Source organism: Polypterus senegalus, chromosome 1, assembly GCF_016835505.1.
Source record: "Polypterus senegalus isolate Bchr_013 chromosome 1, ASM1683550v1, whole genome shotgun sequence".
Lineage (NCBI taxonomy): Eukaryota > Metazoa > Chordata > Cladistia > Polypteriformes > Polypteridae > Polypterus > Polypterus senegalus.
The window spans coordinates 246913576-246930051 of NC_053154.1; the positions used below are offsets into that span (position 1 = coordinate 246913576).

Sequence of the window (16476 nt, forward strand, 5' to 3'; positions counted from 1 at the left end):
TCCAGAAAGATGTCCCTCCTCAGAAGTGGTTCTCTCTGCCCTTCGAGAGATGAAGAAGAATAATGATTGGCTAAGACAAGATATTCAGTGCCTCCTCAATATGCTCTCTGCTCAGACTCCTACAGCAGAGGCGCCTCCCTTATACTACAGAGCTTTAATTACAATGAAGAAAACAGCTGAAAATGACAGTAGATCTCCTTCATGACATTGCTACCGACCCTAAGCCTATGTTCACGCCATTCCAGTTTACTAATCAAGCAGTTATGAGTTCGGGTGATTTGGAGAATCTGCCATGGCCTAAAAAAACCTCCTCCTCCTAATCATCTATTGATTATTTTCCAAGCCACATTACTTTCCCCCCATTTCATCCGTCTTTTTCTTGCATGCCATCAGTCGACACAGTGGTAAAAAAGGCATTCTCAGATCTTATTGCAACGCTATCTTGAGTCACAGCAGATGGCTGAAATTGCAGAACATGTCATAAGTATGAAAATAAGGCTGGAACACCACTTATCTCTTCAGCCTTCATCATTGAAGATGTTTACTCCTGAATACATGGAATCCTATTCATACTCATGTCAATCAGCTGTTCACTATCATATGTTAGGGGACGATGCTCATCACCAACTACCATCAGAAACCAAAGCAGAGCGGAGCCGCAGTCATATTCATTTCTTCCTCCTCAGCAAGATAAAACTTATCATGGCCCAAAGCCATCTATTCCCGAGTTTACTATTGATGACCCTCAACAGTTTGCATGCATAAAGATTGAACTTGAGAATATCTTACCCGATAATGCTATTGAGCACTTCAAGTTCCAGATTCTTGTCAACCATCTAAAGTTAGAGGACACTTTATTGATTGCTGACTCATATAGCAATAGTAAGTTCTCATATAGTGACACCAAGGCCTCCTTGACAGAACACTATAGACAGACTCATAAATTTGCACTACAGTAAAGCATATCGCAGGATGCACCTACCATTAAGTGTGGTGATGTCAAAGGATTCCTTTTGTTTGCACTAAAGGTTAGGTCATTGGTGGGCATGCTCGACCAGCCTGGACGAGATGGCTGAACAGAACTTGAATGTGGCTCACATGTTTCACAGTTACTGGCAAAGCTCCTGCATGATCTGCAAGCTCAATTCAGATGCTTCATTAATCCAATTGAGATGCCCATTCCGTCACTGTTGGACTTTTCAAACTGACTGGAGTATGAAGTGTGTATTCAGGAGGATAAAGGAAAGTTCTGCGCTACTAGTGAATCCCAAGAACAAAGAACTGATCGAAAGATAGACTTCAAATCATTAAAGCCACCCCATTGAACCATTACTGTCCTGCTTGGATGTGACCCTCCTGCAAAGAAATTTGAACCTTCAAAGCAAAAGCTTACTCAGACACCAAAGGCAGAAAGGCCAAAGAAATAAATTTCCTTCTGTGATCATAAGCAACCTTATTTTAATCAGTGTGCTAATTTCAGGAAGCTGACTAAAGAGTAGAAAGACAATTGGATAAAATCTGGTAAGAGGTGTTGGAGATGTGGATCTGAACATCAAACAACACAATGCCACTTGAAGGTTTATATCAGAAATGTAATAAAACTCACCCTGAGTTACTGCATGAGCTCAATGAAACTGTTTCATCAACTAAAGTGAAGGAGCCAGCTTAAGAAGTCAGTCAACAAGTTGATGCATTCTGCTAAAAATTGTTAATGTGCACCTTTGCAGTGGTGAGAAGACTCTTAAGACATGCACAGTCTTGGATGAAGAATCTGAGCGCACAATGATGCCTTCATACTGCAGCTAAAGAACTTGATCTACAGGGACCAGCTGAAGATCTGGCACTCACTCAGAACCATCTGTCAAGACATACGCATAATTCAAGGGAGATCAGTGTCATTCTCAGTATCCTTAGTCACAGGCCCTGCTAAGCTCTACCAGATACGCAAAGCATTCACTGCTGTAGAATTGAGCCCGTCAAAACATTTCTACCCAGTTGAAACCTTGCAGAAGTTGCATCATAATTTTAGAGGTCTACCTTCTCATTCTTTTAAACATGCACAGCCTCTACTACTTACTGACTCTGACTTCCCTCATCTTATTACTCCTGTAGAGCCAGTATACTCGAGCCCTCCTGTTGAACCTGCTGCTTTGAAAACATGACTTAGTTGGAAATTACAAGACCCTGCTAAAATCCTTCTTCTTCAGCGCTCCAAACCTCAATATCTCCTTACTCACACCTCACTCCTAATGCAGAATTGCTCAGTCAAGTCTCTAAGTTCTGGGAAATAGATGTCCTACCATACCGAAGCAAAACACTGATTACACATTTAAAACAAGATGCAGCTAAAATGAGGATGTTAGAGGAAAAGACAGCCAGAGAGGATGTAGATGGTGTTTTACGCTACGCCACCTTCTATGGAAGGAATATCTTCCACATTTTCAATCACCCAAAGAAGTTTGTATTAGGCCACTTGAGTGGGACTGAAAATGCCTTGCTAAGGATGTAGAGCATGCAGATTTCTATAAAAGGGAAATTAAGAAGCTTCTGGATGTAGGCTAAATCAAAAAATGTTCCTGTGCCACAGTACAAAGCAGCAGTAATGCATGGTACATCCCACATAATGTAGTTCAGCACAACAATGGACCTTTTCTTCTGCAGCAGCCTAACATCCTGTGGCCTACTATGGTACAACAGATGGTTCTTCATTCGATGATCCATCTGAATTTCATAAATCTTGTTTTTGTGGACACCTCTCTGCAGCTATTGATCACAGTCTTCCTCAGTACTGATCACAGTAAATTCTCTACCTTCAAGGACTTGGTTGAAGCAGCTGTCTAAGCATGTCATGGGCTGGCTGGAACAACACATAACTCCACTGCAGAGGACTACAGAAATGCTGAACCTGCTCTCTTTAGAAGAGCACAGACAAGAATTTCACAGAAGATTTTGCACATTTATCAGCTGGTAAACCTGTTCTCCCCACTAGTAGATTACTAACCCTGGCACCTGAGCTTGATCAAGAAACCTGTTTAATTCCTTTGTGGGAGGACGACTCTGCAGATCTGATCAACTCAATCAATATATTTTATATCTAGTGATGCATGTTCGCCATCACTCTTTTACAAAACTGATAATCAAGGCTTGTGACAGTCATCCAGGTCTAGAAAGAGTGTTTGCTGAACTGCATAGATGGTTTTAGATCTTTCGAGGAAGAGAAGCTGTCCATAAGCACCATCACAGATGTGTTGAATGCTGTAAATGGAGAGGAAACCCAGTCATCCCTAAGATGGCTGACCTGCCACCATCTAGTTTGCAACTATACTGACCAGTACTCTATTCTACTAGCATGTATAGCTTCAGAATGAGAAAAGGTGGGGCATTATATTTAAATGTCTCACTATCCATACAGCGCTTTTGGAATTGTTAATTAATATAGATGCAGATTCATTCTTGATGGCACTTAGACTCTTCATTGCCCAATGAGGTAAACCTTTTGAGCCACTATCCGACCAAGGCAAAAGCTTCAAGGGTTGTAACTCTGAATTGCAGACATCTTCCAATTATCTTGAACCAATTAAACAAACACAACACAACAGATCACATTTCATTTCAATTTTTCTGATGCTCCCCACTTTGGTGGTTTTGTTAAAGGAAACCACACACAAATGCATTCATATTGTTTATATAATCACCATTATTTAACCCTGGTATAAACAACCTTTGAAGATATAAGTGGCATTGATTTGTATTTTAATAAATAATTATTTAGACATCTCCTCTTTCTGACCTGTTTACTGAACAACCTATGGTGATTGCACTTGCTATAAAGATCTTCATCTAAAGAACCAGCGTGGTCAAAAGTTGAGCCTAATTATTCAACACCTCCGTAACAGAGTTTTTCAGTTTAATGAATACTTAGGATGTCATGATCTGGTGAGTTCCTCAAAAAAAAAATCCCAAACTTGGGCCTCCATAGTAGCTGGACTGTGTAACTGGCCAACATACAGTATTTTAAAGTCCCAAAAACTGTAGCAAAAAGCTCCACTAGAGGAAGAGTAACTGTCAACCTTCACCTTGTATAACAGGAACAGCAATCAAAGAATCTTTATAAAAGATTTATTTTACAAATAATACTCACCAGAGCACCATGGAGCACAAAAGGCACAGATAGGAGTTGCCATAAAAAAACAGGCAAGTCAGGAGCAAATCCATATATAAACAAGAATATAACAGGAGCATGATTAAGGTAACTTATGAAACATGACACTTATTTTTTCAGACACTAATGAATCTAAAAATCAGCCATTGACATCTTAAGCACCTCCTCACCCTAAAGGTTTAGACAAACTGTATGAACAGGTGGGTTTATATATGTTTAACAACGTTCTGAAATAAATTTCTATTACAGATCTGTTAAAACTCATCTGTTAAAGAAAATGTGTACTGCTGACAGTTTGCACCTGAAATCATACACCATCTCAACTATGCAAGCCAAATGAAAGTAAGGAAATTAACAGGGATTTATAGTTTTATACATTTAGACCACACAGTAGACATTAACCAAAAGAATGCAATGTACTGTAAGTCAGAAGGTGAGAGATGCCATTTATGGAGAAATCATAACACACAAACAAAAAAACATCTGCTTAGCAGCTTTTCTTGGGCGTTCAAATTTAGTTGGCTTTGAAAATGCAGTTTCTGGTTGGCGTACAGCGCAACACTTGATGGTGCCTTTTGTGTCTGCTATGTTCACTTTACAAGTAAAAGTAGCAAGATGCCCACAGGGGCATTAAACAGTTCTCCACTTGCTAATTTCCATATCTAAGATTATAGGCAAGCAAGAGAATAATGCTTGTCATCAAGCTGCATTCAAAAAACACAAAAGGTTTTCGCCCACTCTATTGAAGAACCAAACAGTCAGGTCTCAGTCATGCCTGACAGAAAATGAGCACCGAACATCAAAGAAAGTAGACATCTACTAAAGTCAGTGGCGGAGGCCATACTCTATTGTGGTCACCAATGTAGTGTTCCTAGAGGCGACAGCAAATCTGTGAACCCAGGGAACCTCCTGTCTTTAATGAGATTATCGACCAACCATGATGAAATAATGAAACAACATGTGGAGCAACCGAAGCTGCTCTTGCTTTACATGTCAAAATGTATAACAACAGTATGCTTTAGTATTATTGAATATTTACTTCACATCGTTTTTTATTTAGTTCAGTAATAAACAAAATTTTTGGGTGTATTTTGTTTTGTAGTTAACGTTAATGTCATAGTTTTAAGAATTAGAATGCGTGACAAACCTTTGCATTGAATATTATACAAAATAAATACCCTTATTTCAAAATGTGGGTCTATTTTTTATTGCTATTTTAACTTTTTCACATGAATCTCTAAAGTCATGGTAACATGTAACATATAGTGAAAATGAACAAAACAATAATCTAATTTAAAAACAAATTACCTTTGAAGTTTCCCCGTGAATCCCTCCCCAGGACAAATCTGCGAGGCTAATCCCTACAATTCTGTTATGTGTGTATCGATTTACTGTTTTGGTATCACATTTATTCATTCATATTCTTTTCTACAATATTTCTAATTTGGTTTTTTTTTCTTACAACTCTCTTTGCCATCTTGTAAAGCACTTCGAGGTACATTTTATGAAAATGTGCTTTACAAAATAAACGCTATTTATAAAAATAACAGGATTGACCTGAACTGAATTAAGTACGTATTTTTGGGTTTTTCTTATAGTCTCCACATATTTACACTACGTCAGCCCCTCAAAGAGAGGTGCCTTCAATTAAAATACAATAGATCGCAAAAGATATCTCTCGTTCAGTAAGTCTCAACAGACAGCAGAATGCCATGAAGTTCCTGTTGACAGTGGAATGTGGGAGGAGCACCTGCCGATCATATGTATCTACCAAAGAATGCTGGGTATTTGCAATGCCTACAATCAATTGTGTAAACAAACAACGGTGTTATAACTAGCAAATTATTTACATGAAAGTTCTAACTCATCTTTCTCTCAGTAAGCGATCGGAGCACAAATCGTCCATCGCCCATTGCATTCGAGTTCTGTAGGCCTGCCGCTGTACGGCCCCGCAGTTAGTGCGAGGCAGCTCTGGGTGCCGCTATTGTGCCTGGGCGTGCAGTTGCTGCGTTGATCGTGGGGGTCGCTCTACGTGGCGCACTCCCCAAATCCTTCTCTTTCCGTCTCGCTCTTCAATACGTCCTCTCCCTCTCCCTCTCTCTCTCTGGCGCGCGCCTCTCCGCCCAGCTGTCGTAACGCGGCTCCTGTCGCTCTCACCTCACTCGCTGGGCGAAGATGGCGGACAGTGCAAGCGAGAGTGACACAGATGGTGCGGGTAGCAGCTCGGCCGCCCTGCCGTCCTCCACCTCCTCTTCGTCGTCTTCCACTAAGGCCGGAGGTATTGTCATTTCGCCTTTCCGACTAGAGGAGCTGACCAACCGTTTGGCTTCGCTGCAGCAGGAGAACAAAGTGCTCAAGATTGAGCTGGAAACCTACAAACTCAAGTGCAAAGCTCTGCAGGAGGAGAACCGAGACCTGCGCAAAGCCAGCGTCACAATTGTGAGTAGTACAGTCGCTCTTCGGGGTGTTGGGGTCGTGAAAGCTGGCACACGGCGAACGAAAAAGGGGCATGCCTTCTGGTTGGCACTCGAGCACAGGGCCCGTTGTCCGTGAGCTTTCCAATACTGAGTACACGTATAAGGAGCATGATTAGGGAGAGCGAGAGAAAACGTGTGTGGATCACGATGTGTGACAAAGACTGGCTGATGTAACGGGGCCCAGCGCCTAGATCGGGCGGGTCCGGGCAGGGAGAGGTCCGTCCTGGACTCTGGTTTCGGCGGTGTTGCCATCTCTCCTTGTCTGGCGACGTGCGATCTCACGTGTCTCTTCTATTTGAGACCGCCTTGCGGGTCCGAGAGAAGGTGCCAGCCACAACAACTTTCGTTGATGTGGAGTGACTGCTAAAGCCACGCGCTTTTGCACGTGTAGACGGAGGGAATGTTTTTCAAAGGAGATAGGACGGAAGAGGCAATTGAGTGTTGTGACAATCTAAAAAGCACGGTACGGGCTGTGATCAGTAATGTCGCATTGAGTGCGTTGCTCGCTGAAGTGCTTCCAACTTTTCTGCATGGCCCGTACTGTAAACACACAACCTCTATTGTTGATGCTTTTGGTTTGGGTGGGGTTTGGAAAATAACACGTTGGTGACACGCCGTACAACAGTAACAAAAACCCAACACCTGCAATTTGTTGTTCTTTGTGTGCTCAGCCTTGGCCTAGTCAGCCGCGAGTGGGCTGGCCATTGTCTTGGCTCTCCTTACTTGTGAGTCTCACCCAGCTTATATGGCGTGGTTTCTTGCTCAACCAGATTATAAGATCATCTTTCTTGGCATTGAAGGTGCTGCAGAGATAGAGGCTTATTGCTTAAAAACACGCCCTTTGTACATAGTGTGTTGTATGTTTATTATAGGATTCTGCAATGTCAGTGTCTGGGCTGGGGATTTTAGGATGGCACCTTGCCCCTCTTAACCGGGTTAAGTGGACAGATGCATAACAACATACTAATAGATTGGCTATTATGAAACACCTTATAAGTTTCTACACATGTAGTTGTATAAGTATTTTGTCAGAAATGCATTTTATTTTAATAACCTGCACAATCAAGGGAGTGGCACTTGTTCTTTTAGGGACATCACCACCATCATGCAGATCCGGGGTCCTCAAGAGTTTCTTCAGATTTCTGATTGAGGCCATTCTGCAGCCACTAATAAATATACATGACTAATGTTATTTCTGCATTCTCCATGACTTGTAAAATGAATGAAAAAAAAAAAAAAGTCGTGAATTGGCATAAGCCAGTTTTACTTGGGATGTTCATAAGAAATGTAATGACTTACTTCATAAGGCAGAAATACATAATAAACAATAGTTACGTCAGATATTTGTAATTTTAAAATGTGTTGTTTAATTTAAAAGTTTAAAGTCTAAATATTATTGTATTGTAGTAGAAATGTATCATTTTGTACCCAGTGATAGATGTCAGTAAAGGGCTAGTTCCCAATAGGAACAAAAATAACATTGTCGTAACCACTGACCATAAAATAGTCTGAAACAATACTCCACATGCTCATGTTTGAAATTTGTCATTTTTAACCATCTGACTGTTAGAAAGCTATTACCACTGATAAAGAATTAATTATCAAAAATTGTATCATATTCGTTGATCAACAACCTCTAAATAGTATAGAACGACACTCCACATGAAATTATTACCAGTCCCCTTTTTTATTTCAATGGTTTGTGAAAAGGAGTGATTTTGACTCCATGCATCTCATTAGGGTGTGAACCGCTGGGGTCAGTTGACATGGCATACACACTTTCTAGTGCTTCTGATCATTTTTGCTTCAGATACCTATTAGTTTACTCTTCATCATAACAGTGTGTATACCAGTGAGTGAGAGGAGGTGCCAGACAACAAAAACTGAAGTGATTCAACAAAGCATTCATAAGTAATTCTTATGAACACAAAAACAAAATGATGATTTGAGGGAAGGTTCAAAAGATTTGAAAGAGGTGGGTGGATGACCACTAAACATGCGGCACTGGAGTTGGGAGGAAATCTCCTTGGTGCATGGACTGCTGGAAGGCAGTTCTTAAAAGATGTAGTGGTGTGAGAGATAAATTGCCAGCAGCAAGGCAGTCCATAATATATTTTTTTGTTATTGTTGGCTGCAAGAATAACTACTAAATGATTTGGAGAAGCTGTGGAAATTGTCCTTTGAAGCCTAAACCATCCTCTTAGTCACTCGGCAGTAGTTGTAGTTTGAACAAGGTATATGAGTGTTAAAACTGGTGGCATAAAGTAGAATATAAAGCAAAGTTGGAAATTGACTGTTGGATAGATGGACTTTCTTGGTCGAAAACAAAAATAAAGATGAGACAAAAAATTGATACATCTGGGTGAAGCAGATTTAGTTATGATCATATGGCATGATATGTGTAGAATGATTGGTCAATGACAGAAGATCTACATGGATGCATGGCAGATACTAAGTATAGAATGAAACTCATCCTTAAAAATCTCCAAGACTACATCAATGGGAAAACAGAATATGCTGGTAAATCTAGGTACAAGTTATTTTTGTTATATTCTTCCTGAAAGTAAACTTTGACTTATTAAGATTTCTGTGCCATCACAATGTCCAGTCACAATATGGTTGCTGCCTTAATTGTACATCTCATGAGTACAATGTTTTAAGCCGTATTATAAATTTGTACTTACAGTACATCTAAAAATGAATGTCACTTAAGTAGATTACATGTTGCACATCTTTGTGTTTATCTAAATGATGAAATACGTGATTTTCTGCACATAAAATGAGGAGTGCATGTGGATAAAAGCACATGTTAAGAAGATGCTCATTAGAAGTGCAACTGTAAGTCTAAGGAACTTATTACTGTTAACTCCATGTAAGGAACCACATGCTTCTCTCCTGATAGTAGAGTAGTTCATTTATATTAAGCATTTTATTTGTAGCCAGGTTGTCCTTGAGAAGGTTTATCCACCTGTGGTGTTCCTCTGACCCTGCCCTTTGCTATCTAGCCCAGTTAAGCAGACAGTCATTTCTAAATCCAGGTTACTGATCTCCCTTCATTGTCTTCTCATACTAATGGAATTCTAGATTCCCTTCACTTAAGTGACTTGCTGTGACTGATACAGCACATGCATTGATAACTACATTTTAAATCTCATGAATGATTCACCCTATATTTTGTTTGCAGTGGCATTTGATTTTTGTTGTTTTGGTTATACTTGTGGTTTCTTTTGAACCGTTTATATTAAAAACTAAAAGAGCTAAAGCTTTTGTTACATTTTAACTGATCAACTTGATTAATAGCAAGATCTAATATTGATTGATCAGGCTTATTGAGTTGATCTCTACATGTAGCAGCACATTGATACTCTGAGCTTTATGAGGTTGATTGAAAAATAGATGGATGGGCTGGCTAGACTTTTAAGAATCAGTATTCATTTGGAAGTTTCCTATTTCTCCACTTAATTTTGCATACCTCCATATGTTACAGAGTGCTACTGCAGAGTTTTGCAGATTGCAGTCAAATTGTGCCATGTATGTGCATTTCGTCCAGAAGCAAGGGAACATGTCTTATGGCTTTGATGGCAGCTGTTATCAGTGAAATAGATGGTTTCTCCCCAATAAGAAAGAGTAGTCTGGGTTTTTTTTTTTTAAATGTGTGCTACTTCTATGGGGTTTGATGCTCCTTTGCCTGTGAGCTAAAGGAGCTTGGCAGTTTTGCAAGGGGCAAATCTTTCAAATCTACTTCATTCAGGTGCTAGGGACAGTGACCTTTTGAGGCAGGTTATACTGAACATGGAGTTAAAGGACATCTATTCCTAATGTGAAATGTAATATAATGGACGCAAAAGCACGGAGATGTGCAGTTTGCCAAGAGTCCATTAATGCTGATGAAACCCAGGTGACATTGTTCACGAAAAGCCAAAAATTAGTGGGCAGATGGATTTACACACTGTCATTAATCCCTTTGTGTACTGCCAGAGGATGTCACCAGCAGTCTCCTTTTTATGTAAATTAGGGAACTAGATGCTGCTAGTTTCACAGATGGAACAAATTAATAACATAAATTGTATTGCAGTAGCTTGTGTCCAGAATAAGTTTTGCTTATTGCTGTGTGTGATGCTTTAGCAGGACTGCAGTATTCACTTTCTTCAAATTAACTTTGAACACAATTTAACATACACGTCGATGGGGCAAAGAAGGGTTGTAATACGAGGTAGTAATTCTGATATTAAATGCAGTGAGCCCTGGACCACTGCTCAGTAAGCCTACAGAATTTTTCCTTGTCAATAAAAAATAAATATGAAATACCTGTGGTCTAGTTTAAAAATACCAAAATAAACATTTCAACATAAAACATTAGGTTTCTGTGTATCTGGTTATGCAGTAGCTTAGTTTAAAAAAAAAAAAATAGGTTTTTAAAGGGAAAACAAATATCATAATTAGTATCTGAACCAGCCAAGTCAGTAATGTGAAATTGACGATTGGTATTGGCCCTAGAACATTCCTAAGTATGGCTGTTTATTGTATTGACTATCTGAGCATCCCAGTGTTACTGTCCTACTGCTGAGGATGCTAGCTGTGATAACAAACCCCCTGGAGCTGGCTGATCAGTCTTATCCTTAGTTTCTTTAGGAATAACAGTTTGTGAAGTTCACAGTAATAACTGTAAACAAGGTATAGCAGTTGGTTTAAACATTTGTTTTCATCCACAGAGCTCCTGGATGACCGCATCCCAGCAAGAATAGAACATTTTTAGAATAAGAAGTTACTGGGATATTAGCTGTGAACGCCAAGGCCCATGTACAACAGTAATTTCCCAAAAAATTGACATACATTTTTTAAATAAGTCTAATCGTGTATGTATTGTTACAGGCTCCAGGTCTTTTTTTGGTCTTATTTGGTCCAGTACATTCCCCATATCATTGAAAAATTGTTTAACTGCTGTAGGAATTGTTTTAATTTATCTGGAATCTTTGCAGCCTGCTCTGTTTATCCATGGGATCAGGCCTGTTGATCTGCAAACTTTTTGTGGGACCAGCTTTTGAGATACATAATTTATTTAAATATACATGTATGGACAGGAAGGCACACACCCTCAAAAATGAGTGAAGATTTCTGAGCAGAAGAGAAAGAACTTAACACACGCACAAACACACACACCTTAATAGATCTGTAAAGGTTGAAGTTAGTAAAGGCATTAAGACACCCCATACCAATCTGTGTATCTGTGCAGCTTGTTTACTTGATTTGATTAATTTGTTTAATATCTTTAGAAGTCTTGAGATTGTACCTGCCTTCTCTATACAGTAAAAAAGTCCCTGTATTTTCTTGGGCACCTGGACTCGCCTTCCTGTCTCTTGTGCAACTCTGTGACCTACGCTTGACAATACCTGTATCAAGAAAACAGCACTTCTTAAATTGCAAAAAATATTTTATTTAAAAATGAGATGTTAGATTAATTTCTTGAAAAGTACAGATATTAATCTCTACTAATAAAAGGCAAAGCCCTCACTCACTCACTGACTCATCACTAATTCTCCAACTTCCCGTGTAGGTAGAAGGCTGAAATTTGGCAGGCTTATTCCTTACAGCTTACTTACAAAAGTTGGGCAGGTTTCATTTCGAAATTCTACGCATAAGGGTCATAACTGGAAGCTATTTTTCCCCATATAATGTAATGGAGTCTTGAGTTGGAGATGGCCGTGGGGGCGGAGTTTCGTGTGACATTATCACGCCTCCTACGTAAGTACGTAGAGCACAAGGAAGAACTCCAAACAGCGATCAGCACAAAACGCCATTTCACAATTGAGAAGGCAGAAAAACATTATGAAGCAAATGATGCATACAAGCATATTCATAAGTACAGCTACTGCGGAAACAAAGCACGGCGTGAACCGTAAGTTTATATTAAATTAAGTTCATAGGCTACCACTAGCGTTTGTAATTTAGTGCCTGCCCATATAAGGCCGTCCATCAGCGGCAATCCAATACAAACACTGCGGTAAATATTCACGTGTGAAGGACTGTGCTTATGCAGAGGAAGATGAGATGGTCAGGGTGGTGTTTGGCACAAACTCATTGAAACTGCGAGAGAAAGTTTTAAGTGCGGGTCTTAGCTGACATTACGAGATGGCACCAGTACAGCTGGGAACCTTCGATGCAAGAACACCAAGCGGCTCACGTGAACTGGCGCAGTGCACAGACAAAAGCAACAGTTCCAAAGAGTGCTGAACAAAAACCGAATTACACAATTGAGAAGGCAGCAAAAAAATATGAAGCGTCTTATACATAGAATCATATTCATAAGTGCAGCTACTGCGGAAACAAAGCACACGGTGGAAAAAGTGAATGTCCTGCTAAAGGAAGACAGTGTAAAAAAAACCCGTGCATGCAGTTTGTCACATCACAGATAAAAGGAAGGCGAGCTGTTTATTGATGCAGTAAGGAACTAATCGATGAATGAAACCTCTTATCTTTACAGCGATTGACAAACACGGAATGTAACTTGAACACATCCTACAAATACGAGCCTGATTGAAAGAAATAATGATAATCAAATCCTTGATGACAGCAACATTCAATAACACTCACAAAACAATTACTGTATATTGACAATCATGTTACGTTATTTTTAAAATGTTCCCTTTTCTTTTCATAACTTCTACTTCTCCACTGCGATACGGGTATATATATAAATGTATATATATACCCGATCTACAATACATACTTTAGCATAGACAAGCCACACGCTGTGGCTAATTGTAGAGTCTTAAGCCTCTAACGCCGACATTCGAGGTTGATTCGAGAGGGATGTACTGACTATGTCTGCGCTACCGATTCATTTTACCTTAGCATCTCCTTGGTTTGGGGCGTATGAAAAATATTAGGTTAGCAGAATCATGTTACGTTATTTTTAAAATTTTCCCTTTCTTAGCACAAGCACAGCTGAGAAGCTTGATGCATGTACTCCATAGCAGCGTTAAAAATAACGCATTTAATCACACTTTCAATTCCAAGCAAGCGGGAACTTTTGTCAATGCATGATTTCCTGGTACATCCATTACACTGATGCACACATCACAGCTACAAAAATGTTAGAGTCGGAATAAAGCGCGTTCCTACGACTGATCATTTCGACTTCCCGCGAAGCCTTGATAAAAGCATGGTTTTGTGCACACTGAAAAGCAAGCAAAATTAGATGCATTACAGAAAGCGGACTTTGTGGCTCTTACTGGGGATCATTGGACTTCCGTGACCGTTAGTAATTCTAAATACATCTAATTACAAAATGTTCAATGATCACACTGTTTTAGCCTAATGTACAAAATAATTTTGGCTAATGTTACTCAGAGTTTAAAGAGTAAGCTGGTCAAATTACCTTTTATGTTTCTGACTTATTTTTTAAGAAGAAAAACTGCACTTTATGGTGAAATTTTGGTTATTATTATTTAAAGACAATACTATTCTGAAAATGTACTTAAAGTACTTAAACTACCACTTTATTTTTAAGTCTGCCCAATTTTAACCAGGGATGATATTTTTCTTTCTGTTTTGAATTCAAATGCAGTTTAAAGGCTTTTTTTCAGAAATTAAAACAGCTTCAGTTTACAATATTCATGTCCATGTCTATTATTTGATTCTGTAAGCCCACTAAAACCGTTTTAAATAAAAAAAAAACATTTGCGATTTGGGGCAAATTCGTGTGCGATTACATACGATTAATCAAGATTAATTCTTACACAGCCTCTAATTAATTGGATTAATTTTTTAATCGAGTCCCACCTAATATATATATATGTAGATTTGTATATATATGTGTATATACAGTATATATGTAGATATGTATATGTTGTATATACAGTATGTATATATGTGTGTGTATATATACAGTATGTGTATATATATGTATATGTACAGTCATGTGAAAACATTAGGACACCCTTTGAAAGCATGTGGTTTTTTGTAACATTTTTAATAAATGGTTATTTCATCTCCGTTTCAACAATACAGAGATTAAAGTAATCCAACTAAACAAAGAAAACTGAAGAAAAGTCTTTTCAAGATCTTCTGTAAATGTCATTCTACAAAAATGCCTATTCTAACTGAGGAAAAGATAGGACACCCTCACATGTATTCCCTCTTAAATTGGCTCAGATCTCACACAGGTATATCACACCAGGTGCACATAATTAGTAGATCGTTACTCTGCATGTTGAATGAGGCTTGCCCTATTTAAACCTCAGACATTTAGTTTGGTGTGCTCCTGACTGTTGAAGTGAGAGTGAGCACCATGGTGAGAACAAAAGAGCTGTCAGAGGACTTCAGAAAAAGATTGTAGCAGCCTATGAGTCTGGGAAGGGATTTAAAAGATCTCAAAAGATTTTGAAATCAGCCATTCCACTGTCCGGAAGATAGTCTACAAGTGGAGGGCTTTCAAAACAACTGCCAACATGCCCAGGACTGGTCGCCCCAGCAAGTTCACCCCAAGAGCAGACCGCAAGATGCTAAAGAGGTCTCCAAAACCCTAAAGTGTCATCTCGAGAACTACAGCAGGCTCTGGCTACTGTTGATGTAGAAGTACATGCCTCTACAATCAGAAAGAGACTGTACAAGTTTAACTTGCATGGGAGGTGTGCAAGGAGGAAACCTTTGCTTTCCAAGAGAAACATCGAGGCCAGACTGACATTTGCCAGAGATAAAGTTGACAAAGACCAGGACTTCTGGAATAATGTTCTTTGGACAGATGAGTCCAAAATTGAATTATTTGGACACAACAGCAGAGGACATGTTTGGCGTAAACCAAACACAGCATTCCAAGAAAAGAACCTCATACCAACTGTGAAGCATGGAGGTGGAAGTGTCATGGTTTGGGGCTGCTTTGCTGCAGCAGGACCTGGTCAGCTCACCATCATAGAATCCACGATGAATTCTACTGTGTATCAGAAGGTGCTTGAAGAACATGTGAGACCATCAGTTAGAAAATTAAAGCTGAAGCGGAACTGGACCATGCAACATGACAATGACCCAAAACATACTAGTAAATCAACCAAAGATTGGCTGAAAAAGAAGAAATGGAGAGTCCTGGAATGGCCAAGTCAAAGTCCAGATTTGAATCCCATTGAGATGCTGTGGGGTGACTTGAAAAGGGCTGTACGTGCAAGAAACCCCTCAAACATCTCACAGCTGAAAAAGTTCTGCATTGAGGAGTGGGGTAAAATTTCCTCAGACCGATGTCGAAGACTGGTAGATGGCTACAAGAACCGTCTCACTGCAGTTATTTCAGCCAAAGGAGGTAACACTCGCTATTAGGGGCAAGGGTGTCCTATCTTTTCCTCAGTTAGAATAGGCATTTTTGTAGAATGACATTTACAGAAGATCTTGAAAAGACTTTTCTTCAGTTTTCTTTGTTTAGTTGGATTACTTTAATCTCTCTGTATTGTTGAAACGGAGATGAAATAACCATTTATTAAAAATGTTACAAAAAACCACATGCTTTCAAAGGGTGTCCTAATGTTTTCACATGACTGTATATATGTATGTGTGTATATGTGTATATATATATATATATATATATATATATATATATATATATATATATATATATATATATATATATATATATATATATATATATATATATATATATATATATATATATATATATATATATATATATATATATATATATATATATATATATATATATATATATATATATATATGTATATATATATATATATATATATATATATATATATATATATATATATATATATATATATATATATATATATATATATATATATATATATATATATATATATATATATATATGTT

General features: G+C 38.6%; 1 protein-coding gene across 1 annotated transcript in view; it reads left to right on the forward strand.

Annotated features, from left to right (window-relative positions):
- The first annotated feature begins 6176 nt into the window (after positions 1-6176).
- Positions 6177-16476, forward strand: part of ccdc6b (coiled-coil domain containing 6b) — a 73197-nt gene continuing 62897 nt past the window's right edge. Inside the window, exon 1 of the mRNA XM_039771459.1 lies at positions 6177-6601. Within this exon, the coding sequence (XP_039627393.1) occupies positions 6338-6601 (264 nt within the window). The 5' untranslated portion in view covers positions 6177-6337. The remainder of the gene's footprint in view (positions 6602-16476) is intronic.